Here is a 27,266-nt window from a genome sequence, read left to right as displayed (position 1 = left end):
GAACAATCACAGATATATGACAAAGAGATGAAGAGCAGAAATTCACACGTGAGCTACGCAAACACGTGAAACTAACCGCTGCTATAAAATAAACTAAATAAACTCCAAACAGATGACGCTTGGAAGAGCTTCCTCAACAGGTTAGGCTCCTTTGGGGCAGGTGTCTTAAAAACTGAAAAATCTTGCCATTTCTACATGTAAAAGCAATAATAATAGAAGAGTTCAATACGTTAGGGCAACACACCACAGTAATGTGATTGTCCTGTGCAATATTTGTACAATACTAAAAGGAATTCCACAAGTAAAACACCTCTTGTTTGCATCCTGCCCCTGCTTTGATTTCCACGCTTTTCATGCTTCCTCTGCAAATAAAGCTTGTTTCTACCCCCACGTTCTCGCAAACCCTCCCCCATGACATCCATCTCCTCTCCCTGCACCAAATTCATCGATATTTGAGGCATTTTTTTTTAAAATTCGTGAGAAAGCATCTTTGTACTCACGAGGTGGAAGTTCTGATCATTGCCTGCAAAATAATGTCTCTTCCGTCCAGTTATGGTGCATTATATAGCACCATGTATTCTGCTACAGTGTTATTTTTTGTTTACGAGAATTTAAAAAAAACCTTCATTCAAAAAAGTGATAATTTATTAAACACAACTTGAGCATTTAAGTTCTTCCAATTTAGCTACAATGGGTGCAAACATTGAAAAAGGAAAAAGTCCCGAGAGGAGGCTGATATTAAAGAGCCATATGATTCATTGATGCCTTTGGTGTTCATGAGTAAGGCCACTATTTGGCAATTTTCACATAAACATGGACAGAGTCACGAATGTGACCCAGTGGCCTGCTCGTGTTCTCTACGAGTGAAGGAAAGGCAGGCTTCTGCACCTCCCTGACGGCTTAGTATGTGTTAAGTAAAATAAACAAAGACTCAGATACCTTCCTCCAGGAGATTACTGGGAATGGATCACCTGCAGCAGCACATGGAATGACCAGTTCTCGGCCGACTTCCTGCCGATACTCCCAGCCTGGTAGCACCGTAAAATAAGGAGGATCCTGGCAAACAGAAATGGTTTGAAGTTATTTTTCACCGGTGTTACTTTACTTTCCATTGCTGCAAAGTAGCGATCATAGGAACTGTGCAAACAATAATAATACAAATTGTCACTTATTATGTTAATTACCCAATATAATCATTCTCAGCCCATGACTCTTTTTCTTCCCTCTCTTTATATATAACATTTAAGGTAATGCTCCCAATTTAAATGCTGATAGCTGTTCCGAAGACTTCTGCTGGCTGCCCATGAAGGGGTAATTACAATACGGCAAGTTTAACCAGGGGGGCATAGATTTAAAGAAATTGGTCAATAACCAGGGGGCATAGATTTAAAGTAATTGTTAGAAGGATTAGAGGGGAGTTGAGGAGAATTTTTTTCAGTCAGAGGGCGGTGGGGGTCTGGAACTCACTGCCTCAAAGGGTGGTAGAGGCAGAAACCCTCATCATATTTAAAAAGTACTTGGATATGCACTTGAAGTGCCGTGACCTGCAAGGCTACGGACCAGGAGCTGGAAAGTGGGATTGGGCTGGATAGCTCTTCTTCGACCGGCGCAGGCACGATGGGCTGAATGACCTCCTTCTGTGCCGTAAACTTCTATGATTGTATGATTTACATAGGCACTTTATATTAGAAATATTGATATCGGAATTTATAATAGAAATATAAAGATAAGGGAAGAATATATCACTTTAAAATGGAGACTGAATTACATTGGCATTCCCTGGTCTGATTATCCAGCCCTTGAACCTCACTTCACCTAAAGACAACACTTGATCTTGACTCCCCTTGTCCAACAGCATTTAGAAGTACAAAACTTGTTTTCTTAATATGCCATGTCGAATAGCCTGCAAATACTTGTCCAGGTTCAAACAAGAATGGCTGGTTGGACAAGGTATTTCCTCTCGCACGCCTGACCATGATCAGCTTTATCGGTGACATTATCAGACATGAGCTTTCTCTTCAGCCCCACTTGTGGTGATATTAATACACTGCTCGGTTGAATATCGTCTATCTCGTAATGACAACAGAATTACATTTATATAGCACCTTTTATGCAACAAAATGCCCAAACCACATCACAATTTGGACGTGAACATAAACACAAGGAGTGATGGCCACAATATTGGTGGCCGTGCCTTCTGTTGCCTAGGCCCTAAGTTCTGGAATTCCCTACCTAAACCTCTCTTTCCTCCTTTAAGACGGTCCTTAAAACCTACCTCTTTGACCAAGCTTTTGGTCACCTGCCCTAATTTCTCCTTATGTGGCTCGGTGTCAAATTTTTTGTCTTATAATACTCCTCTGAAGCGCCTTGGGACGTTTTACTACGTTAAAGGCGCTATATAAATACAAGTTGTCGTTGTTGAGAGGAATCATGGACGGTGCCCAAAGGTGGAATCGAAGAGGTGGCTTTTAAGGAGACTTTGAATGTGGGGAGAGATGAAGCAAGGTGGGTTAACTGAAATAACAACAGAAAATGCTGGAAAAACTCAGCAAGTCAGGCAACATCTGTGGAGAGAAATTTGAGTTGACGTTTCGGGTTTGACCCTTCTTGGGTTAACTGAAACTGTGTTAGCATCAGACTCTAATGCAGACTGCAGTGCTTATCATTCCCTTTCTATGAAGAAAACAATGTAAATATCCTTTACAGCACACACCTCACTGGAACGCACTTTGCATTTGTCTTCAAAATACAGCCTTACAAAGGGGATCTCGTGAACCTTAGCTTATATTGCAAAACGGTAATATTAGAACTACCGGTCACAACCAGAACAGCAAATACTGGAATGTAGAATAAGATAGCAGGAAACTAGTACTTAATAAAAATGAATTATTGATATCTGTTGACATGAACTGAATGGAAAAGGTATTTATAACTCGTCTTAACATCAATCATTTTATACTTAACAAAAAATAAAATTTCAGCATGAGATTCTGTTTATTGTCCAGGGAAACACAAATACCTTTTAAAATGCTATTGATCAGTATACACTACAGCTCATTCTGTCTGCTCATTGGTCCCTGTAGTGAGTGGGCTGCAATACATATTCTGCTCTAATAGGTCTTATTGTACTATGGTGATTAGTTGAGGCTCTTTCAAGCTCATTACCAATTACAAGGTAACATTTCTCCTGAAAGGTTCCAGTCACTGCTTAATCAAGGGCTGCAAGTGAAGAAAGGCTTTGAAAGGAAAGGCTTGGAGAACATGCACACTAATTGATTAGAACTGCACGGTGGCTAGAGTCCAGCATTCTGTTATAATGGACCATCCCCCCACCACCATCGGGCTTCCTCCTGCAGGAGAACATCAAAGCTGAGAGTCTGAGGTGTGAATGAACAGTCAGTTCCACATCAAAAAGTGTTTAATGGGACAGTATTTCTATCTTTCAAAATTATTTAGCTTTCAAATGCCCATATCCTTTCATTTGGCATTCTTTTAACTTTTAGTGCACACACATCTTGAAATATGGAATGCTTGCAATTTTCATTCCATGCAGCAGACAGAAAGTACAGGAACATGGAAGGTACAGGAAAAGTAGTTTCCTTCCTTGTTCCTTCAAATAAGTCTTTCGACACACTCACCTCCTTTCTGCACCTTCACTGTCTTGCAGTCTCCTACTCTCTTTTGTTCTACCACTTCATAACTATGGGATTGCTTACCATTCTGAGTTTAAAACCCAAGGTTGGAGTTGCCTATTCATTACTGAACTTGCGCTACTCTTCTCTCCTACTCTTTTCAACCTTGGTGGTGTCCTGCACCATGAACCTTAACCCTTCCCCTCGGTCTCTCAACATTAAAAAAGCTGGTCACTTTTCCAAAGTAGTTGACTATCTACCAGTAAGCCAGTTGAAGGGTGTGAAGAAAAGGAGTCAGTTGTTACATTTTGACCCCCTTTCGCTTATAATGGAAAAACAAGGGATTGTGCTTTCTTAAATCTTTCACCTATGCTACACCTAATTCTTACAGCCAGATATCACACGTGTATCGTATTGGAGCTGTATCCAATTCTAGAGGGCAACTGAAAACCACCTAACGTATTTCTATCAAGGTCAGCAGATTAAAGTGGCAGTTTTTGGTGCAAATCTATGGCACTCTACACATTTCTGTGACTGTTGTACATGGATGATGGTTTTCCCATGACTGGGACAGTCCCACTCACAAATATTAGGGGGTAAAACATTTTAGCACCCCGAAAAAGTTAGTGCTCCCACGGCCAATTTTCCCAGGTAGCGCCCCGAGAGGGAGGAGGGGCGCTACTGGAAGCGCCCCGCGTCCCTCTTGTGGCGCTGCGAGCCAAAACTGCGGCGCTACATTCGGCAGCGCCATGCGCTGTGGCACATCACGCCGCGGTACTGCAGGCCTTCCTCCCCTTCTTAAAGAGGAGGGGCCTGGCGCAGCGCGTCCTGGTGCCCAGCTGGGCCACCAGGGATCGGGAGTGCTGGCAAACGAGCCTGGCACTCAAGAGGAGTGCCGGGCTCACGGCGAGCAGCCGGCACCCCGCAGGGGGACTTCACGGGGGCCGGGGAGAGCAACGGGGGCAGGTGCTGGCAAACAAAAATGGCCGCCCGCCACCTCCCCTTTAACTAGTACCGCCCTGGCCACAGGTGGGCCCCCCTGACCCCGTCGGGCATAGCGTCCGGCGTTAAGTCGGCGGCGTCACCCAATATTACAGGCAGGGTGCAAGCGGGGTGCTGCGCACGGCGATGATGTCATTGCTGGTGAACGGCGTCACGTGGCGCTAACGGTTGACACCGCCGCTAACTTCCTGCTGAATTTTGCGGGAGGCGTTAGCGGTGCCGCGCCCAGACGCTAGTTGATTTGCGCCCCGTTAGGGGCGCTAACAGGAGGTGCAAATCAACCAAATTTAGCCCCCTAGCTCTTCTGGGTTTTGAGGTGTACAATACAACTAACTGTATAAGAAATAAGAAACAGGAGCTGGAGCCGACCATTTGGCCCTTCGAGCCTGCTCCGCCATTCAATAAGATCAGGCTGATCGTCTACCTCAACTCCACCTTCCCGCACTATCCCCATATCCCTTAATTCCCTTTGTTCCCAAAAATTTATCGACCTCTGTCTTGAATATACTCAACGATTGAGCATGCACAGCTCTCTGGGGTAGAGGATTCCAAAGATTCACAACCCCTTATTCTGTGCCTGTGGCCTTGTGATTTAGATTCCCCAGCCAGGGGAAACATTTTCCCAGTATTAATTCTGTCAACCCCCTTAAGAATTTTATATGTTTCAATTAGATCGCCTCTCATTCTTCTAAACTCTAGGGAATATAGGCCTAGTCTACTCAATCTCTCCTCATAGGGCAATCCCCTTATCCCAGGAACCATCTAGTGAACCTTTGCTGCACTTCCTCCAAGGCAAGTATGTCTTTCCTTAGGTAAGGAGACCAGAACTGTACACCATGCTCCATGTGTGGCCTCACCAATGCCCTGTATAATTGTAGTAAGACTTCTTTACCCTTACACTCTAATCCCTTTGTAACAAAAGCTAACATACCATTTGCTTTCCTAATTGCTTGCTGTACCTGCATGTTAACTTTCTGTGATTCATGTACAAGGACACCCAGGTCCCTCTGAGTGCAAACATTTCCCAGTCTCTCACCATTCAAAAAATATTCTGCTTTTTTGTTTTTTCTACCAAAGTGGATAACTTCCATTTGCCATGTTTTTGCCCACTCAGTCAACCGGTCTATATCTCTCTGCAGCCTCTTTGCGTCCTCCTCACAACTTACTTTCCCACCTAACGTTGTATCATCAGCAAACTTGGATACGTTACACTCAGACCCTTCATCGAAGTCATTAATATAGATTGTAAATAGTTGAGGCCCAAGCACGGATCCTTGCAGTATCCCGCTAGTTACTGCCTGCCAACCTGAAAAAGTCCTGTTTATTCCTACTCTCCGTTTTCTGTCCATTAACCAATCCTCAATCCATGCTAATATATTACCCCCAATAACATGAGTCCTAATTTTGTGTAATAACCTCTTGTGTGGCATCTTATGTGGATGCTTCTAAAAATCCAAATACACCACATCCACTTGTTCCCCCTTATCCATCCTACTAGTTCCATCTTCAAAAAACTCTAACAGATTTGTCAAACATGATTTCCCTTTCATAAAACCGTGTTGACTCTGCCTAATCATATTATATTGTTCATGTACAGGAATTGCTGCAGAGACATCGTTGAGCCACACAGTACCATATGGGAGCGAATGGACACCTTATCTACATGTTTGCAGGAGCTCACACTGAGCTATACTCAAGGCAGAAGCACCAGGCATGGTGAGTGGCCAATGCATTGTTTATCATTTGGTGTTTTAAGCTTTACAAACAGACCATTGAGAAGAAGGTGAGCAAGACAAATTGGGCAAGAAAACAAGAGTATTTTTAACCATTGAGCATTATTATTTTGATAGTGAACCCTTTAAACTTTAACAATTTGTCATTAGTAACTGTAGCTGGTGATATATTTCAACAGCCTGGCTTCTGAATAACATACATTCATCATTTCACTGGGACCCAGAATTCAGAGTTTCCATTTTAATTGAACTAATGGGCACTGCAGATGGTTGTCAGCGTGATCAAAGAAAATCTTATTCCATTAAGCTATAGACGAGAATGGATTAATCAGTTTGAGTTTACCTTAAGCACCAGTCGAGCAGGGGTAGATTGTCCCATGGTACCTAGAGTATTGTAAGGCACGCAGGTGTAAGTGCCAAGAGCTTCTTCTGTAGCTTCTTCCAGTGTGATGGTCCCGTCATTGAGCAAATTCCAACCGTGATACTGCCGGAAAAAGTTACTGTAAATGATGAAAACCAACCAACTAGGATACGACCAGAACACCCTAGTAAAGCAGTATTTTAGCAAGTCTCGTAATAATGCTGTATCAGATAGATTTTGTGTCAGGTGCCAGATAGATTTTATTTCAGTTGCACACCCTAATGTGATAGAAGTGACACAGTGCATAGTTCAAAGTCAGGATTTCCTCGTTAAGCCGTGCCCACCGTAGGCGCAAATCCGATCAAGGGTCAGCACTCTCACTTCTGGGTCAGAAGGCTGTGGGTCAAGCCCCACTGCAGGACCTGAGCACATAATCTAGGCTGGAACTTCAAATGAGATGTTAAACTGAAGCTCCATCTGACCGTTCAGGTGGACATGAAAGATCCCATGGCTCCTTTTATTGAAGAGCAGGGAGTTCTCGTGGTGTCCTGGCCAAGATTCATCCATCATTCAATACCAGAGAAACAGATGGAGTGGTCATTCATCTCAATGTTGTTCGAGAGACCTTGCTGTGTACAACTGGCTGCAGCATTTGCCTGGGAAACAGCAGTGACCACACTTCAAATGCAATTCATTGGCTGTGAAGCGCTTGGAGATGGACTGAGGCGCTACATAAACACAATGGGCTGGATTTTGTCAATGGGGACGTGATGGAGGCGGGACTCCCACTTTTTGGGTTGTAGTCCCGCCTCCATCGACTTGTGGCCAACCCACGTGATTTTCCCTTGATTGACCTTGTTAAGCCTGCCCAGTGGGCTCAGCAGGCTAATTAAGGGACACCTGGTTACTGGTGATGTCAACAATTGACATTTCATCTGTCAAGAGCTTTTGACAGATGAAAAATCAGCATTTGACAGCTCATGTGAAGCTGTCAAACACTGACAATCTGTCTTCTAACTTGAATCCTTCTACTCAGACTCAGTTAGAAATCTCTCCAGACCAGAAAGCAGAGGCTGCAGCTTTTGACAGTTCAGCGGCCATTCTGCTTTCTGTGCCGGTGAGCTGAGGGACTCCCGAGAACTGAAGGAAGGAAGCCTGCAGGAGAAAGTAAAGGTAAGTAAAACTTATTTAAACACTTTACACACGTCTCACACACTTACCTCTGCACACATGCACCCATCACTCACCTGCACAACGGACATCTCGGCCCCTCCAACCCATGCAGACCGACAGTCCACCTCGCTAACTTGCCGTGGTTCGGAGCCGTCAGACAGCCCACACTTCAGGGCTAAAAATAGGGATTAGGTAAAAAAAACTGCCTGTTAACTACCTGTTAACAGGCAGTTAATTGGCACTAATCCCCTTCCTACCTCGGGGAGGCAGCTCCCAGCACAGGTCGGGTACCCGCCTCCTGGGACATTGGCACGGAGGCAGGTTGGGGGCGGGATGGGTTCCTGCCCCCCGATTCTGCAATTTTCCCACCACTCCTGCCTCCAAACCCGCCCCTTCAGGGCTTGGAAAATCGAGCCCAATGTCTTTCTTTCTACATATCTCAGTGTCCCCCACTCCAAAACCAGCTCGAATGACCAAAAGGTAGGGCTTTGGCATAGCTAGAGTGGGCCTACTGGTTATCTGCTGGGACTGGTGCATCAAAAAACCCGTGTTCGAATGTTCTTCTTTGGTCCAACCACAGGTGACCCAGAGAGAAAAGGAAGAACAGCACCTGATTTAAGTGTCACTTCACTTTGTATTTTAGTTAACGGTTGTGAAGCCAAAAAATATTCCTGTAGCTATTGGCAACCAGCAACATGTTTATGTAAAGTTTGCAAAAATACAGTTCAGATTTACATTCCAGTCTAGACAGCTGGGTGTTCATTTTATCACTTTATGGGCATGGGCTTGAATACTGAAAAGAAAAAAAAAATCGAAACTATTTAAAATCACGCCAATTGACCATTTTTATGTTGGATCAAGCCCTGCGGCCATTCTCTCCAGTCAGTGCACTTTGCAAAATGGCCACTGATGCAGTACGATTACCTGCAAACTAATTGGATTATTGCCAGAGCGCTAATCACAAGATGCGCTCAGTGGAAAAGTCAGCTGCTTGTACATGGCGACACTTCGCCCTTATTTGCGCGACAGTGGAAATGGGAAAATAGGCCCTTGGACGTCTTAACAATTGGCAAAATGTCACTTCGGATTCCCTTTGGCAACCATCAAGAACGAATATGAAGTGCAGGTCACCGCCGGTACACTGCTACAACATCCATCGGAGCTCTACAATAAAGTGAGATCCATGGAATAAACTGCTCCGTTTCAATTCAGAGTAGGTTACAAAAACTCTGAAGAGTTCATGAATACTCTGTAGTTCTTAAGGTGCAAAACAAGTTTATTAATTATGCATGTCTGAATCAGGTAAGTAAGCATTGAGGAATACTACAGCCCTGAGCTAAGTAGGTGACTATAAGTAACATACGATATATTTGCTGTTCATTTGCTACCCTTGTACCTTTGGAATAATTCTTACTATTTAAAAATGGCTTCTGAATACTTTTTTTTTAACAATGTTGAGTGACCTGTTGCTATCTGTTAGTTACAGATCAGCTGAGAGATGGAACCTGGCAGCACAGAAGGTAAGGTTTTCATTTTGAAACCTAATGGGGCATGGATTCAAGTATTGGAGTGCTTGACACTAGTATGTGCCAGTTACACTTGGCACAAGAGCCGTCAATTCTCAGTTGGACTGGCACACAACTGGTCGAAAACAATCTAATCTTGATGGGGCATAAGTCACCTTGTACTATGGCAAGTGTTTAGGACAATATGGCAATGCTTCTAATATTGTGCAGAACTCTGTAGTTTCCTTCCAAGATGCCCTGTGGACGTGAGAGACAACTATAGGGTGATTTGTGATTAAGTGCTGCGAAGAAGTAAATTTGGTGTGGTAAATAGGCACAGTGATTCTGTCAGCTCACCGCTGTTTGTCTGTGCACTCTATGGACTGGCTCACTTTCAGATGGCAATAATCCCTTCCTAAATTCTGCTCAATGGTCAGACTATTAACTTCTCCAGAGTTGAAGGAGAGAGGGAATGAGGGGAGCAATGGGTGGGTGAGAGGAGGGGAAAAGGTGGAATGGAAAGGGGGGAAAGTGAATGAGGGAGGAGAGGGGACAGGAGGAAAGAGGATCGCTGGGGGGGGGGGGGGCGGGGGCGGTGGGGCTGGTGAACTATCCTTCCCTTCACTGCCCATATTTTCTTCTCAGTGGCAGGGGGAAGGGGGAGCTAAACGGAGCCGAAATGCATACAGTGGGGGTGCTCATGGTGCTAATAGCTGCATGCCAAGGCCAGACTGTACAGTGCCCTTGAGTGTTGAGAATTGTTATCAGGAAGCTGCCTGCAGGGGTGGAGTGAGGTGTGGGGGGGCAGATCGACAATCACGTGGGAGTGCCGTGACTGGCCAATAATGATGTGGGTGCCAAAATGTTGGTGATACTGATTGGGGGCAACACCATGGAAAGGGAACTGCTGAGTTGGCAGTCATGGTGGAGTAGGTTGTAATTCAGGGAGCGTGTTTGGGAGAGAGACGGGGCACGTGGCAATATTTTTTCCATTATAACAAAAGGTCTAAACACCAGAGTGCCAGGGGAGTAAGTCTGAGGGGGGTCGGGAGAGGAAAATAAATTCAGAAGCAATAAACATTTTTGCTTACCTTCCTTTACCAACATGACTGCTGGTAAAAACTTCAGGCTGCTCCACAGTGACACGCGTTGGCCACAGCCTGCAACTGCAGGTAGACTGAAATGCCTTTTTCGCTATTTATTCTCTACCTGCCATTTGGCAAGTATTTTTTTAGGAGCTAACGTTATGTAACATTTAGCATTAAACATTTCTATCACAGTGCCATCTATGGGTGTAACAGGCACTGCAGTTAAATACTGACAAATTTATGATGGGTTTGCCGATAAAGAGAACCCGACAATGTAATTTGAAATGAAATGCTGCAGCCCACACAGCAACTTTAAATTCTAATAGATAATTGTAGCCTGTTAATTGGTGATAATTAAATAATCCAGATTTTCCACTAAGCATAAACCATCAGTATTAATTTAAATGATTTGGGAATCAGAATAAGAATTTAAGAATGTAAGTATAAAAATAGATCAAACACCCGCGTAGTTTGCTCCACTGTTTAAACGCTCATTCAAGACCTACACCATTCAGCTTCAACCTTGTCACCAACGCTTGCTCTCTTCTATGTGCTCCTGAAAATATTGACTCTTGCTGGGTTACAGTTTCAATTGCACCAACAACCCTCTGGTACTTCGCCCCTAGTGACCACTCTTCACCTGCCCTCTGGTGCTTCGCCCCTAGTGGCCACTCTTCACCTGCCCTCTGGTACTTCGCCCCTAGTGGCCACTCTTCACCTGCCCTCTGGTACTTCGCCCCTAGTGACCACTCTTCACCTGCCCTCTGGTACTTCGCCCCTAGTGGCCACTCTTCACCTGCCCTCTGGTACTTCGCCCCTAGTGACCACTCTTCACCTGCCCTCTGGTACTTCGCCCCTAGTGACCACTCTTCACCTGCCCTCTGGTACTTCGCCCCTAGTGGCCACTCTTCACCTGCCCTCTGGTACTTCGCCCCTAGTGACCACTCTTCACTTGCCCTCTGGTACTTCGCCCCTAGTGACCACTCTTCAGCTGCCCTCTGGTACTTCGCCCCCAGTGACCACTCTTCACCTGCCCTCTGGTACTTCGCCCCCAGTGACCACTCTTCACCTGCCCTCTGGTACTTCGCCCCTAGTGGCCACTCTTCACCTGCCCTCTGGTACTTCGCCCCCAGTGACCACTCTTCACCTGCCCTCTGGTACTTCGCCCCTAGTGGCCACTCTTCACCTGCCCTCTGGTACTTCGCCCCCAGTGACCACTCTTCACCTGCCCTCTGGTACTTCGCCCCCAGTGACCACTCTTCACCTGCCCTCTGGTACTTCGCCCCTAGTGACCACTCTTCACTTGCCCTCTGGTACTTCGCCCCCGGTGACCACTCTTCACCTGCCCTCTGGTACTTCACCCCTAGTGGCCACTCTTCACTTGCCCTCTGGTACTTCGCCCCTAGTGACCACTCTTCACTTGCCCTCTGGTACTTCGCCCCCAGTGACAACTCTTCACCTGCCCTCTGGTACTTCGCCCCTAGTGACCACTCTTCACCTGCCCTCTGGTACTTCGCCCCTAGTGACCACTCTTCACCTGCCCTCTGGTACTTCGCCCCTAGTGGCCACTCTTCACCTGCCCTCTGGTACTTCGCCCCTAGTGACCACTCTTCACCTGCCCTCTGGTACTTCGCCCCTAGTGACCACTCTTCACCTGCCCTCTGATACTTCGCCCCTAGTGACCACTCTTCACTTGCCCTCTGGTACTTTGCCCCCAGTGACCACTCTTCACCTGCCCTCTGGTACTTCGCCCCTAGTGGCCACTCTTCACTTGCCCTCTGGTACTTCGCCCCTAGTGACCACTCTTCACTTGCCCTCTGGTACTTCACCCCCAGTGACCACTCTTCACCTGCCCTCTGGTACTTCGCCCCTAGTGACCACTCTTCACCTGCCCTCTGGTACTTCGCCCCTAGTGACCACTCTTCACCTGCCCTCTGGTACTTCGCCCCTAGTGGCCACTCTTCACCTGCCCTCTGGTACTTCGCCCCCAGTGACCACTCTTCACCTGCCCTCTGGTACTTCGCCCCCAGTGACCACTCTTCACCTGCCCTCTGGTACTTCGCCCCTAGTGACCACTCTTCACCTGCCCTCTGGTACTTCGCCCCTAGTGGCCACTCTTCACCTGCCCTCTGGTACTTCGCCCCTAGTGACCACTCTTCACCTGCCCTCTGGTACTTCGCCCCTAGTGACCACTCTTCACCTGCCCTCTGGTACTTCGCCCCTAGTGGCCACTCTTCACCTGCCCTCTGGTACTTCGCCCCTAGTGACCACTCTTCACTTGCCCTCTGGTACTTCGCCCCTAGTGACCACTCTTCACCTGCCCTCTGGTACTTCGTCCCCAGTGACCACTCTTCACCTGCCCTCTGGTACTTCGCCCCCAGTGACCACTCTTCACCTGCCCTCTGGTACTTCGCCCCTAGTGGCCACTCTTCACCTGCCCTCTGGTACTTCGCCCCCAGTGACCACTCTTCACCTGCCCTCTGGTACTTCGCCCCTAGTGGCCACTCTTCACCTGCCCTCTGGTACTTCGCCCCCAGTGACCACTCTTCACCTGCCCTCTGGTACTTCGCCCCCAGTGACCACTCTTCACCTGCCCTCTGGTACTTCGCCCCTAGTGGCCACTCTTCACTTGCCCTCTGGTACTTCGCCCCCAGTGACCACTCTTCACCTGCCCTCTGGTACTTCGCCCCTAGTGGCCACTCTTCACTTGCCCTCTGTTACTTCGCCCCTAGTGACCACTCTTCACTTGCCCTCTGGTACTTCGCCCCCGGTGACCACTCTTCACCTGCCCTCTGGTACTTCGCCCCTAGTGGCCACTCTTCACTTGCCCTCTGGTACTTCGCCCCTAGTGACCACTCTTCACTTGCCCTCTGGTACTTCGCCCCCAGTGACCACTCTTCACCTGCCCTCTGGTACTTCGCCCCAGTGACCACTCTTCACCTGCCCTCTGGTAATTCGCCCCTAGTGACCACTCTTCACCTGCCCTCTGGTACTTCGCCCCTAGTGGCCACTCTTCACCTGCCCTCTGGTACTTCGCCCCTAGTGACCACTCTTCACCTGCCCTCTGGTACTTCGCCCCTAGTGACCACTCTTCACCTGCCCTCTGGTACTTCGCCCCTAGTGACCACTCTTCACTTGCCCTCTGGTACTTCGCCCCCAGTGACCACTCTTCACCTGCCCTCTGGTACTTCGCCCCTAGTGGCCACTCTTCACTTGCCCTCTGGTACTTCGCCCCTAGTGACCACTCTTCACTTGCCCTCTGGTACTTCACCCCCAGTGACCACTCTTCACCTGCCCTCTGGTACTTCGCCCCTAGTGACCACTCTTCACCTGCCCTCTGGTACTTCGCCCCTAGTGACCACTCTTCACCTGCCCTCTGGTACTTCGCCCCTAGTGGCCACTCTTCACCTGCCCTCTGGTACTTCGCCCCCAGTGACCACTCTTCACCTGCCCTCTGGTACTTCGCCCCCAGTGACCACTCTTCACCTGCCCTCTGGTACTTCGCCCCTAGTGGCCACTCTTCACTTGCCCTCTGTTACTTCGCCCCTAGTGGCCACTCTTCACCTGCCCTCTGGTACTTCGCCCCCAGTGACCACTCTTCACTTGCCCTCTGGTACTTCGCCCCTAGTGACCACTCTTCACTTGCCCTCTGTTACTTCGCCCCTAGTGGCCACTCTTCACCTGCAAGTGTTGGCAGCGAGTGCAAGAACATAAGAATAATACGAAATAGGAGCAGCAGTAGGCCATTCGACCCCTCGAGCCTGCTCCGCCATTTAATGAGATCATGGCTGATCCGATTTTGGGCTCAACTCCACTTTCCTGCCTGTTCCCCGTAACCCTTGATGTAAAGTCCGCGCCTCAATAATACACGGACTTCGGGAGAACAGTTTAACAGGTACTTTACTGAACAAGAGGCAGCTTGAAACTGAAACTACAGAAGCCTGCTGGGGCCTTTTATACAGGGGTGGTCACTGCCGGTACTGCAGTCTAAGACCAGTTATTCCCTTAAAGGTACATACACAACAATTCCCCCCCTTTTAGATAAACAGTACATAACATTCATTTAACAACTAAATAATAACTAATTACAATTACAATTTTCTCAGTAATATATACATCAACTGAAATAGTCATTTATAAGTTCAGTCTTTGAGGAGGCTTCCTGATCCGGACTGGATAGCGCCTTTCTCGAGTATCCTGTTCTGACGGTGGAGTCAATTCTGGCTCATTGTCATTGGTTGGTTCGTCAGCTTCCAATACCACTGCTTCTGAGGTAGACGCAATCTGTACTTCGGGCTCATTACCAGGTGCACATGCTTGTGGTACAGGTTTGGCTTGTTCCTGTGACTCTAGAATCTGGTCAGCATGGCGTCTCACGATGCTCTCTCCAACGCCCACTGTGTACATTAGTGGTCCCTGCTGTGTGCATATCGTGCCTGGCTGCCATTTTTCTGTTCGGTAGTCGCGGGCCAAGACTGGTTGCCCTATCTTGAAGCTCCTGGTTGGCTTCTCATTTATGTGCTGGAACTGCTTATCCTCAACATCTTGTCTTATGTTTGGTTTGAGCAAATCCAAGCGACATCTTAGTCTCCGGTTGAAAAACAGTACGGCTGGAGTTTGGTTGGTTACTGCATGTGTCGCATTCCGGTAAGCAAACAGGAAGTTATCCACCTTGTGTTGCAGTGGTATGTCGTCATTTTACATTGCCTTTATGGCCTTTTTAAAGGTCTGAACAAACCTCTCAGCCATCCATTTGTGGCTGGATGATATGGGGCAGATGTGTAATGTTTCACCCCATTATTCTTCAGGAACCTCCGGAAATCCTCAGACACAAACTGTGGGCCATTGTCGGAACAGATCTGTTCTGGCAACCCATTCCTGGCGAAGATGGTCCTTAGGACTGCAATAGTTTTCTCCGTGGTGGTGGAGGACATTTTAATGACCTCTGGCCATTTCGAATGGGCGTCCACAGCGATTAGAAACATTGAGTCCATAAATGGACCAGCGAAATCAATGTGTACCCGTTGCCATGGAGATGAGGGCCACTCCCATGGATGTAGCGGGGCCTGTGGTGGAGCGTTTTGGACCTTCTGGCATCCTGTGCATCTCTTGGTCATATCCTTGATTTCTTTATCGATTCCCGGCCCCAACACAAACGCCCTGGCTAGGCTCTTCATTTTTACCCCTCCCAGATGACCCTCGTGAAGCTCATTGAGTACTCTATCTCTCAACTTGGGTGGAATTACCACTCGGGATCCACACATCAAGGTTCCCCGGCACACTGACAGCTGTTCCCTCCTTGGCGAGAATGCTGGCAACAGTGAGTCGCCATATGCTGGCCATCCCTTCACCGTCAAATCATAGACCCGAGAGAGTGTCGGGTCATTTCGGGTTTCCTTCTCAATACTTGCGTTTGTAACAGGCAAACATTCGACTATGGTCGCATGGAATATCTCCACCGGGTCCACTGCAGGTGCTTCTTCCGCCGTAGGCAACGGTAGGCGCAACAGCCCATCAGCGTTTCCATGTTGTTTCGTACCTTTGTACTCTATGTCATACTGATGTGCCCCTAGAAAAAGTGACCATCTTTGCAGCCGTTGCGCCGTCATCACCGGAACGCCCTTCTTTGGGTTAAAAATTGAGACCAGGGGTTGATGATCAGTCAGTAGGGTGAATTTCTGCCCGTGCAGATATTGATTGAACTTCTTCACCACCCACACCAGGCTGAGGGCCTCCCTGTCAATCTGGGCGTAGTTACGCTCAGCTGAGGTTAGCGAGCGCGATGCAAAGGCTATTGGCCTCTCTGGACCGTCATGGAATTTGTGTGACAGCACCGCTCCAATGCCGTAAGGTGACGCATCACATGCCAACCGAATCGGTAGTGTTGGGTTGTAGTGGGCCAATACTTCTTTTGAAGTGATTTGGCATTTACATTCCTGAAAGGCACGCTTACACTCATCACTCCATTTCCATGTTACACCAGTTTGAAGGAGGGCATTCAGTGGGTGCAGAATTGTAGACAAATTCGGCAAGAACTTATGGTAGTAGTTCACCAACCCAAAGAACGACCTCAGTTGCGACACATTTTCTGGTGCTGGAGCCTTGACTACAGCCTCAATCTTGTCCGGCGACTTATGCAACCCTTCCTCATCAATCATGTGGCCACAATACGAGATTTGTCTCCTGAAGAACTCGCATTTGGGGCGGTTGGCTCGTAGCCCATATTCCTGCAATCTCGTGAGCACCTGTTCCAGGTTGGCAAGGTGTTCATTGTCATTTTCGCCTGTAACCAGGATGTCGTCCAAATAACACTGGGTCCCCGGGATCCCTTGCAGGACTTGTTCCATTGCCCTCTGCCACATAGCCGGGGCCGATGCTACCCCAAATACCAGTCGATTGTACTGGTAAAGGCCTTTGTGAGTGTTTATCGTGAGGTATTTCCTAGATGATTCTTCCACCTCCATTTGTAGATACGCTTGAGCCAGGTCAATCTTTGTAAAACGTTTCCCTCCAGATAGTGAGGCGAAAATATCTTCTATCCGCGGAAGCGGATACTGTACTGTGTGCAGGACTGGGTTCACAGTCACCTTGAAGTCCCCACAGATGCGAACCTTCCTTGGCTCCCCAGGAGTGCTGCTCAATGCTTTCTTCATTACAGGAACGATGGGTGTGGCCCACTCGCTCCAGTCCACCTTAGACAGCACCCCCAAACGCTCCAGACTCTCCAATTCAGCTTCCACAGCTGGGCGTATCGCGTATGGCACCGGTCTGGCCTTGAAAAATTTTGGGGTTGCGTTATCCTCAATCTTTATGGTTGCCTTTACTCCTTTTAGAGTCCCAAGTCCTTGTTGGAACACCTCTTCTGCGTCAGATAGAATTTGTGACAGACGTCCAGGTGCGACGTCATCATCTTTTTTGTCAGTCACAGTTAGTGCCAGAATGGAATGCCAATCCAATTGTAGCCTTCGGATCCATTCACGTCCCAATAATGGTGGTCCTCCATCTCGTAGTATATACATGTATAGTTTCTGTGTTTCCTTTCCGTTATATTCAACTGGCACCCTTATTTTTCCTCTGGGGTACACCTTTTGCCCCGTGTATGTCTTCAATACAATGGACGTGTCCTTTAAGGGTATGTGTGAGAATAGCCGCTCATAGTCTCGTCGATTCATGACAGTTAGGGCTGATCCTGTGTCCAATTCCATCTTCACTGGGGACCCTGCTATCATGAGGGTGACCCAAATGGTTTGGTGATCTTCTTTTGCGATCACGTTGTGTAACTTTAAACAACTTAGTCGCCTGCTCCCGGAGTCCTTATCACTCTCCTGATCTTCTGAACTACTATCTGTCAGTTTCTTTACTTTCCTGTACTGTTCCTTAGTAGTTCTTGTCGTGTTGGTCTTCTTTCCCGACCTGCAGACTCTTGCTATATGTCCCATTTTCCCGCATTGCCTGCATATTTTGTCTTTAAACCAGCAGTCCTTCTGCTCATGGGTTGTTCTGCCGCAGCGATAGCACTTTTCGGCTCCATACGCCATTTCATTAGCGCTGTATTCTTGTGGTTTCTGTTGTATTTCCGCAGCTCCCCGTGCTGCTGCTTCGTAGGATATTGCCACGCTGAAAGCCTGTTCTAGCGTCAGGTCCTTTTTTGAAAGTAGTCGTTTCTGGGTTCCTTCATTCTGGAGCCCGCAGACAAACTTATCCCGTAAGGTGTCTGCCAGTCCTGCTCCGAACTGGCAGTGCTTCGATAACTTGCGTAGTTCCGTAAGATAGTCAGCATTGCTCTCATCTTTGTGCTGGTTTCTTTTATGGAACTTGAATCTTTCTGCTATCAGCAGTGGTGTAGGGCTTAGATGTTCCTGTAAGATTTGAACAATCTCCTCAAAACTTTTCTCCATTGGTTTAGCTGGGGTAATTAAATTCTGCAATAGGCCGTACGTACTCGCACCCATCAGATTTAATAATACCGATGCCCTCTTTCCATCAGCCACCTCATTTGCCTTGCAGTACACTTCAATTCTTTCCACATACGTGGTCCAGTCTTCTACCTCGTTGTCGAAAGCAGTGATACTGCCACTTTTCGGCATCTTGGGCGATTTAAAATGGCGCCTCCCGCGCTTTTGCTTCTTCCCCAATGGAATAAAATGGCGCCTCCCGCGCTTTTGCTTCTTCCCCAACGGGATAAAATGGCGCCTCCCGCACTTTTGCTTCTTCCCCTTACTGCCACGCTGCTCCTAGCGTTCTACGGGGTAATGACGGCGACCCGCAACTTCGGCGCGTCTCGCTTTCCTTCCCCCCCCGTTTAGTTTCTCTCCGCTGTCCTGTTCTCGAGCACCGACCGCGCCCTGTGTGCTCCACCCTCTCTCTCTTGTTTTCTTTTCCCGGCGATGCTGCGCGGCCCGATTTGTAGAGCCGCTCGATCGAGCTTGAGCCCGCCGCAGTCCGGAAGGGTCAGCACGCTACCTGCTACCAGCACGATTCGCTGGAACCACAGTCTCTCCCGCAATTCTCCAAACACCGATGGATTATTTGGGCGGTTGCCCTCGGTCGACGCCTGTTGCTCAGACTACGACCTTCCAGGACCTTCCTTTCAGGCGAGATCCCCGTGAGATGATGCCACACTGCAGGTGAGTTCGAACTTACTCGTCGCCACTGTAAAGTCCGCGCCTCAATAATACACGGACTTCGGGAGAACAGTTTAACAGGTACTTTACTGAACAAGAGGCAGCTTGAAACTGAAACTACAGAAGCCTGCTAGGGCCGTTTATACAGGGGTGGTCACTGCCAGTACTGCAGTCTAAGACCAGTTATTCCCTTAAAGGTACATACACAACACTTGACTCCCCTGTTGCTCAAAAATCTGTCTATCTCAACCTTGAATATATTCAATGACTCAGCTTCCACAGCTCTCTGGGGTAAAGAGTTCCAAAGATTCACGACCCTCTGAGAGAAGAAATTCCTCATCTCCGTCTTAAATGGACGGCCCCTTATTCTGAGACTATATCCTCGTTCTGCAAGCTACTCGCACCTGGAGGGCATCAGAGCTGAGAGAGTTCCTATCCGTAACCAGATGCCCACAACCGCATACTTTGCAGCGGGAGTTGCCGTCTAACCTGGCTAACTATTCCTCTCACCAGCCCAGAGCAGAGAGGTCAATTGTAGCACCCCAGCTTCTTTGCAAGCTGAGATCAGCACAGACTGGGCATTGTAGCCGTCTGGTCAGTGTGACTTACTATCATACTGGGTGGTCTATTTATGCGCCATATCCCATCTGAATATGATTTTGAAATAGATTTTGGTCAATAGGAACTTTGTACTTGATTCACTGGTGTCCTCAGAAAGAATAATAGGGCAGAAACTTTGAGGCTCTGAGCCGCACTAAAAGCGAGAATGGATCAGATAGACGACTACAACCTTGCAGCATTGATTCTGCACCCGACGGTCGTGTCCAACAAGGTTCTGCATCAACATTACCATCTCACGATTTCTGTCCTAGTGTATAACAAACTACTTGAGCAAGATGTAGTAAAACTTTATGGCAGTGTTACTCACATGCTTTTGGATAAGGGTCACAATTCTAACCCCATGCCTTGTTGAAGGGTCACTATTGCAACATGCCACACCAGGGTGATGGGAAACACACCTGAATCTATAATACCACACACAATTTCCTGACTTCCATCACGGGTAGTTTCCATGGAGAGGCCAAATACTTCCCCGCAGGAAAAGGGAAAAAAAACCAATATAATCAATAGTTCCATTTTAACATAGCCCCTAAACTTGATCTATGGAAGTTGAGAGAATCTTTTCCCCAATCACAAAAGCATAAGAATTCGGAGCAGGAGTCGGCCACACGGGCCCCTCGAGCCTGCTCCGCCATTCAATAAGATCACGGCTGATCTTCGACCTCAACTCCACTTTCCCGCCCGATCCCCATATCCCTTGATTATCCTAGAGTCCAAACATTTATTTATCTCAGCTTTGAATATGCCCCCTAGTTCTAGGCTCTCCAGCCAGAGGAAACAACCTCTTAGCATCTACCCTATCAATCCCCCTCAGAATCTTTTATGTTTCAATGATATCACCTTTCATTCTTTTAAACTCCAGAGATTATAGGCCCAGTCTACACCATCTTTCCTCATAGGACAACCCACTCATCCCAGGAATCAAATTTCCTCAGCTTATTTTGCTGGAGAGCAAGAAAAAAACAATACTCAATGCAAATTCAGTCAACATCCCATAATGGGGTAGGCTATGAATTGAGGTCCAGGGGCATGTGGAGCCACAAGGGTCATGGGTGTAGGAGAGGTAGGTCATAACTGGCCTGGGCCATATTATGAGCAGCAATGCTGTAATGTATGAGGAACAATATATATTTGAATGACATTCATTTCTTTATTTCTATTATTTATTGATCTGTTTATCTATTGAGACTCAAATGTCTGATTTTAGCAAATCAGAGTAAACATCATTGAATCCAGTGGAAACTTAGCACGGGGCATCCAGCCACTGGATCTCACACTCTGGTCCTCAGTACTAACTCAAGTTGCTGCCCATAAATTCTACATTTTACCTTTTCAATCCTTAGTGGTCGTCCATCTTTGGTCCACTTGACTTGTGTTGCTGGAGGATCTGCATCCACCGGGCACTTGATATATCCAGGCATTCCAACTGGCAGATAAATGATGGGAGGCATGTTGACAACTCGTGCCGGATCTGAAAAGCAACGAACAAGCTGGGGTCAAATCTTAAATTGAGGGCCGAATCTGTAGTCTTCCTATGTCATGATCAGATTGCTCCTGTACATCATAGGTTTCTTTGTGGGGTTTTTTAGCGTGTACATGGGAAAACACACCAAATGTTTTTTGCTTTGTTCTTACTGATGAATATACTTGGTTTTTTAAATTCGTTTATGGGATGTGGGTGTCGCTGGCAAGGCCAACATTTATTGCCCATCCCTAATTGCCCTTGAGAAGGTGGTGTTGAGCCGCCTTCTTAAACTGCTGCAGTCCGTGTGGTGAAGGTACTCCCACAGTGCTGTTAGGTAGGGAGTTCCAGGATTTTGACCCAGCGAAGATGAAGGATCGGCGATATACTTCTAAGTCAGGATGGTGTGTGACTTGGAGGGGAACTTGGAGGTGGTGATGTTCCCATGCGCCTGCTGCCCTTGTCCTTCTAGGTGGAAGAGGTCGCGGGTTTGGGAGGTGCTGCCGAAGAAGCCTTGGCGAGTTGCTGCAGTGCATCTTGTAGATGGTACACACTGCAGCCACGGTACACTGGTGGTGGAGGGAGTGAATGTTTAAGGTGGTGGATGGGGTGCCAATCAAGCGGGCTGCTTTGTCCTGGATGGTGTCGAGCTTCTTGAGTGTTGTTGGAGCTGCACTCATCCAGGCAAGTGGAGAGTATTCCATCACACTCCTGACTTGTGCCTTGTAGATGGTGGAAAAAGAGGACCCAAGATAGTTATAAATACAATATTCAGTTATACCATAGAGTTTGTATTGCATCTTTCTTTAGCTGCCTACATACAGACATTCCAGCTTTCCCTATTTACTTTTATATATCGTACTAGCTGGGGGGCCCGGCGTTGCCAAGGCTTTTTTGTAAAACGTCAGTTTGAAGGATTAGGCCCCGCCCACCCCGTAGGATTGGTCAACCATCAAGTCAATCAACGCTAATGAGCGGATTCCCCTGTAGGATTGGTCAACCATCAGGTTTTTGAACGTTTTTTGTATACTGTCCGAACAATTTTTGTCTGACCAAGAAGTAAATATGCCTATGACACTCCCCTAATCATAAGCTTTCTTTTGATATAACATATGTGTAGGTACGCTCTATAACTTTTGAGTGTATAGCGGACATACACACAGACAGACAGACACGCAGACAGACAGACGGACGGATCCTTTTATATATATATATAGAGATATACAGGGGCTTGTTAATAAAAACCAGGCAAAACCTTAGGAATTGTGTGCTTGCTGTGAGACTGATGGTTGTTTTGTTGTATATTCAGCAGTTCTGAATGTGTGGGAGTACATTAGGTTGTAAATGAGGATTGCAAACCAGGTCAAATTATTCAATCAAACTACTGTCATGAATTACAATTGCAAGTCCAATTATTGTGTTTCAATTATAATCTCTACTTTTGAAGGATTTGTGCCTTGGTATCTGTGGGCTCTGTGGGGGGGAGGGGGGAGGGGTTTGAGGCATCTATGTAAGGTGGTAGCTGTGTTTTAGAGATCCTGAGGGTAATTTTAACCAAACTCTCCAGGCGGGATACTGACTAGATCGGGCCCAATGTTGGTTTTACATCCTGCCCAATATTACTTTCCTATGACTTCAACAAAGAAATAAATCGAGCCGGAACTAAAACCAACACTGCACCCAATCCCATCAGTTTCCCGATGGGTGGGTTAAGTTAAAATGACCCCCACTGTCTTTAAGAAAAAGTCACTGATATTCCTTTTTCCTTTGTCAAAGGGAGAATAAGAGCTGGGTGTCGTTATACTGCGTCAATTCACTGAAATAACATGATGATACATTCCATTTTGATCTGTCATTCTGTTACATGTTACAAATAAATGAAAAAACGTTACCAAACACTCTTTCATAAAGATTCTGCCTCTTCAACGTTACCCAAGAGTTTGAGATTGTTTTTAATATAACTGGCCACTGGAAAAAAAACAGCAGCAGCAACAATAAGTTCATCACACACAACACAATCGCAAAATACTGCGGGTGCTGGAAATCTGAAATAACAACAGAAAATGCTGGAAACACTCAGCAGGCCAGGCAACATCTGCGGAGAGAGAAACAGAGTTAACGTTTCAGGTCTGTGGCCCTTCGTCAGAACTGGAAAAAGTTAGGGATGTCACAGGTTTTAAGCAGGTGCAGAGGCAGGGAAAGGCGAAGGGGGGTGGGGGGAAGGGGAGAAAGGAACGAAAGGGACGGTCTGTGCTAGAATGGAAGGCAGGAGAGAGTAAATGTTGCAAATGGGGATGACAGAATCATCAACAGCTGCCGCCTGAAAAAATGGAAAAAAAAGTTGATCACATTGGGTTTGTGCGCTCCTAACCTAAATGCAGCCAAGAGGTTAGCAGTTCAAACCTAGGTGTGTCCACAACTAGTTTCATGGGCTGCAGGTTAGTTATGTACGTCTAGTGATACATCGCGGGTAACCATGGTCTCCTGCAACTTGCTTGACTGCCTTAGGGACGTGGAGAGGACGCTTTCCAGGAAACTGGCCACAGATTCTTTTTTTGCCTCTCCCAGGAGTTACCGTGACAAGGCATTGGGGAGGGCGGTGCATGAGCGAGCACCATCTAACAGGGTGCGTATCGATGGGCTTGATGGTCTTGTCTCACCCTTCTCCCACTGCTGGCCCAGCTGATATGGCCAACTGGATGTGAGAGCTTGCTGCCGTCTATGGATGAGTACACCATGCTATGAATTGATTAACTGAGCGATTGGGGTTCAGGCCTGACTGACTTGATGACAGAAGAGGTCATTGTGCAGTTCAGCAGTCAGAATCATCATGTTAACATCTGGTATACTCACATGACATCTTTGAAGGTAAATCAATAAGAGTTCAACGGTTTTGCTTTCGGCCCTCTAGTAAGTTATGGGACATTTCATTGTGATACATCTTTTTTTAGAACAGTTCTGTTGACTGGTATGTTTGAAAGCAGAAAGAACTGTTCAATCAATCAGTCAAGAAGTGTACGGAAATATGTACGGAAAACCGCCAATCTCTTAGTTATTACTGTCCATTACAGAGAACAATATGTGAGGTCTGGCTGTATAGAAATCTTGGGCTGCAATGAAACTGAAACACAGAGGCACAATGTAATGCTGCCAGGCGAGGACAATCAGGGACATTTAATCAACAATACTCGGCCTTTAGAGGGGGACAAAGCTCCAGGTACCAGGCTTGGAAGTCGGCCAAACTACTCCGTTAATGTTTCAGCTCCCTGCTGTGAGGAAGTAATGAGATTACAGTAAATGCAGCAGTCAGTACTTCTGTCTCTCCAGCTCATATCTATCCGATTTAGAGCCAAAGTTAAAGCTAATGAGACTTATTTATATTCTGCACTACTAAGAAATGTAATTACTTTCTTGAGCTAGACTGTGATATTTCATTCTAAACATTCAGCAACTAATAATCAAACTGAAGTCTCGCACTCATTGTTCTAAACAGTGGATTGCAAGATTGTTACCTTGATGCTTGTGAGTAGCGCATATACTAGCAAGAAAAACTAAACTGAAGAGGAACTGAAATATCTGTGATAAAGAGCAAGAACAAAATTACTGAAAGAGATGTGTTGACATGTTTGCTAGGGTCACTGCTACTTGACTCTATACATTAAAGGTTATCAGCTTGGCCACAATGCAGTTTGTGACTTTTTAATATGAATCACTGGTTCTAGGTAAATGTAGTATGGTCAGGTAGTATAGTCAGGCGGCTAATGAAAAGAAGAAATGGACAAAAGCATCTCATATTAGGGAGGACATAAGCAGGAATGGAACAAAAAGGTACAGAGAAAGCCACTACAGTCTGGTGTGACTAGTTTCAGCTGTTGCCCAGTTTATTTAAGAGGTCATTTGTCAACTTGGTCTATCTTATAGATTAATATTTGGAGACATTCGGATTTCAGATTCAGAAGGTTCAAAATTCAGACGTGCATCCTCCTAATGAAGCATTGTGTGTGTTCCAAGGACGGCAACCTCCCTAAAGGGTCAAAAAGTTTGACATATGGCACCAATTGTCTACCAGTGACCAAACACATGCCCGTATGTAGAAACCCTGCCCCACACACACCTAACATGAGGAGATACATAACACCCCAATAGATTGTCAGAGTTTGCATGCCTAATCCCATCCCTCCTCCTTCCCTCGTGCGGCCTCAGAGGTTGGGTACATATTTTTATTAGCATAACCTGAATCCTTACTCACTACACTCACTGTTGTGGATTAAACACACTATGTCCCTCAGCACTATCATGGATTGAAACATTGGGCTTCAATTTCCTCTACCTAACACCCTGTGTGCATCAGTTACTGGTGCATTAGGAGAAGGAAAAGGGGCAGGGTCCCATGATGCCAGCGTCTCCAACCTGTTTGTGCTTGACGTGCATTTTGTGAGGCAACTCCGGCGTGGGCTGGAAGTTCCTGTTTGTAACAGGTGGGGGTATTTAAATCGTATGTAAATGATGTGGGTGTGGCTTCCCAGTACCTGTCGTCTTACTTTCCAGGGATTCTGCCTGAGGGATTCCTGCCCCAAAGACTGCGCAAACAAACTGAGGTTCTGAAGGATCTGTAAAAGGGCAGCCAGAAACTTCTGCTTACCTCAGTCCTAGGGGTTGTTTCTGAAAACAAACAAAAAAAAGGCCAAGATTTGCACTGCATTGGGCCTTCAAGCTCTACATCCAGCTTCAGCTGAGCTCAAGTCGAGTGCGTGTAAAAAGTGCGCCACCCAACTTACGCTGGCTGCAGGGGTGGAGGAGGTCAAGGAGCAAAATCGGGGCCATTGCCTCCTTCAGTGGTTGACCATGAATTATATCTATTTTCCGCCCCTCCAAGTAGATTGTCATGAATTGGATCCAATTTCTGATCTAGCCAGTGACCTCTCAAATGATTGGTTGCATTAGACTCCCTGGGCTAAAAATTCGGTATCGCCGCGCCAGGTCTTTAGCGCCCGAAATTTAGCGCTCGCCCGGATTCCTGTAGCGCCCGCCTGAAATTCAGTTGCGGCGGCCCAAGACGGAGGCGGGCGCTATTGCAGGGTTTGGCCGCCTCGCTTGGGGCGATGAAAGTCAGTTTCAGGCGTCCAGCTGCCGCTGCGGCACCCGATGCGGTGCGGCAGGCTGGGGTACTGCAGGCCTCCTCCTTCTCTTAAGGAGGAGCTGCCTGCAGCCGTGAGATCGCCGCTGGATTCCCCTGGCAAATGAGCCCGGCACCACGGAGAAGTGCCGGGCTCGCGGGAGTCAGACACCAATGCGGGGGGGTGGTGCAGGAGTCCGGGGAGGGAGGTGCGGCCAGGCGGCCACCGGGAAAGCGGCCGGCCGCCCCTCCACCTTTATGCGCCGGCCTCTTGGAGCTGCAAGGCACCGTTTTTCAAACGCTGTTTGCGGCCGGCGCGGGCGAGGCGGCCGCAACTGAATTTGGCGGTCGGCACGGAATCGCATTGGAACCGGGGCGCTGCGCACACCGATGACGTCATCGGTGCTGGCGCAGCGCTACCGGCTAACGCCGATGTTAGGGACCAACTGAATTTCGGGCGCTAAAAAACTTCCGGCGCAAACCACTCTATAGCCAATAAGTGGGCGCAAACGCGACTGAATTTCGAGGCCCCTACCCCACCCCCGAAGATTGCCAAAATTAAATGTATCATGATCCTAGTCGACGATCACAGATTGGATGCACCACTTCTTTAGAAGATGGGCACCGAGTGGCTAAATTCTCTCTCCTAGTAGAGTGTCAATTATTGGATGCATTAATTTCCACCCTCGTGGACTTGTCATGCACTGGGTGCAATATAACAGCAGCAGATTTTTTTGGATTGGATATATTCCTACTCTCCCCCAGGAGACTGCCTTAGATTGGTCTGGCAGGCCAGAATTCAAATGTAAGCTTTTTTTTTGCTTGGAATAGATGAACTTTAGACGAATTTCTATTTTGGCTTTTATACGCAATGATCGTCTCTGGCTTGTGTCAGCAAGCTGTGCACATGCAGTTCCAAAGCAGCCTAAAATTAAATCACAAGCTAATA

At 47.3% G+C, this 27,266-nt stretch overlaps 1 protein-coding gene across 1 annotated transcript in view; it reads right to left on the bottom strand.

Moving 5' to 3' along the window:
- igsf9bb (immunoglobulin superfamily, member 9Bb) overlaps positions 1–27,266 on the bottom strand; it is an 831,812-nt gene that overhangs the window by 115,800 nt on the left and 688,746 nt on the right. Inside the window, exons 8-10 of the mRNA XM_085967995.1 lie at positions 21,068–21,210; positions 6,711–6,851; positions 940–1,056 (exon numbers count right to left, since the gene is read on the bottom strand). Of these exons, the coding sequence (XP_085824121.1) occupies positions 940–1,056; positions 6,711–6,851; positions 21,068–21,210 (401 nt within the window). The remainder of the gene's footprint in view (positions 1–939; positions 1,057–6,710; positions 6,852–21,067; positions 21,211–27,266) is intronic.

The sequence above is a fragment of the Somniosus microcephalus genome, chromosome 26 (assembly GCF_052327205.1).
Source record: "Somniosus microcephalus isolate GS21.2 chromosome 26, FLI_Smic_1.0, whole genome shotgun sequence".
In the NCBI taxonomy this organism is placed as follows: Eukaryota; Metazoa; Chordata; class Chondrichthyes; order Squaliformes; family Somniosidae; genus Somniosus; species Somniosus microcephalus.
The sequence above is the reverse complement of the archived record's forward strand: the minus strand, read 5'-3'. Positions and strand labels throughout refer to the sequence as shown.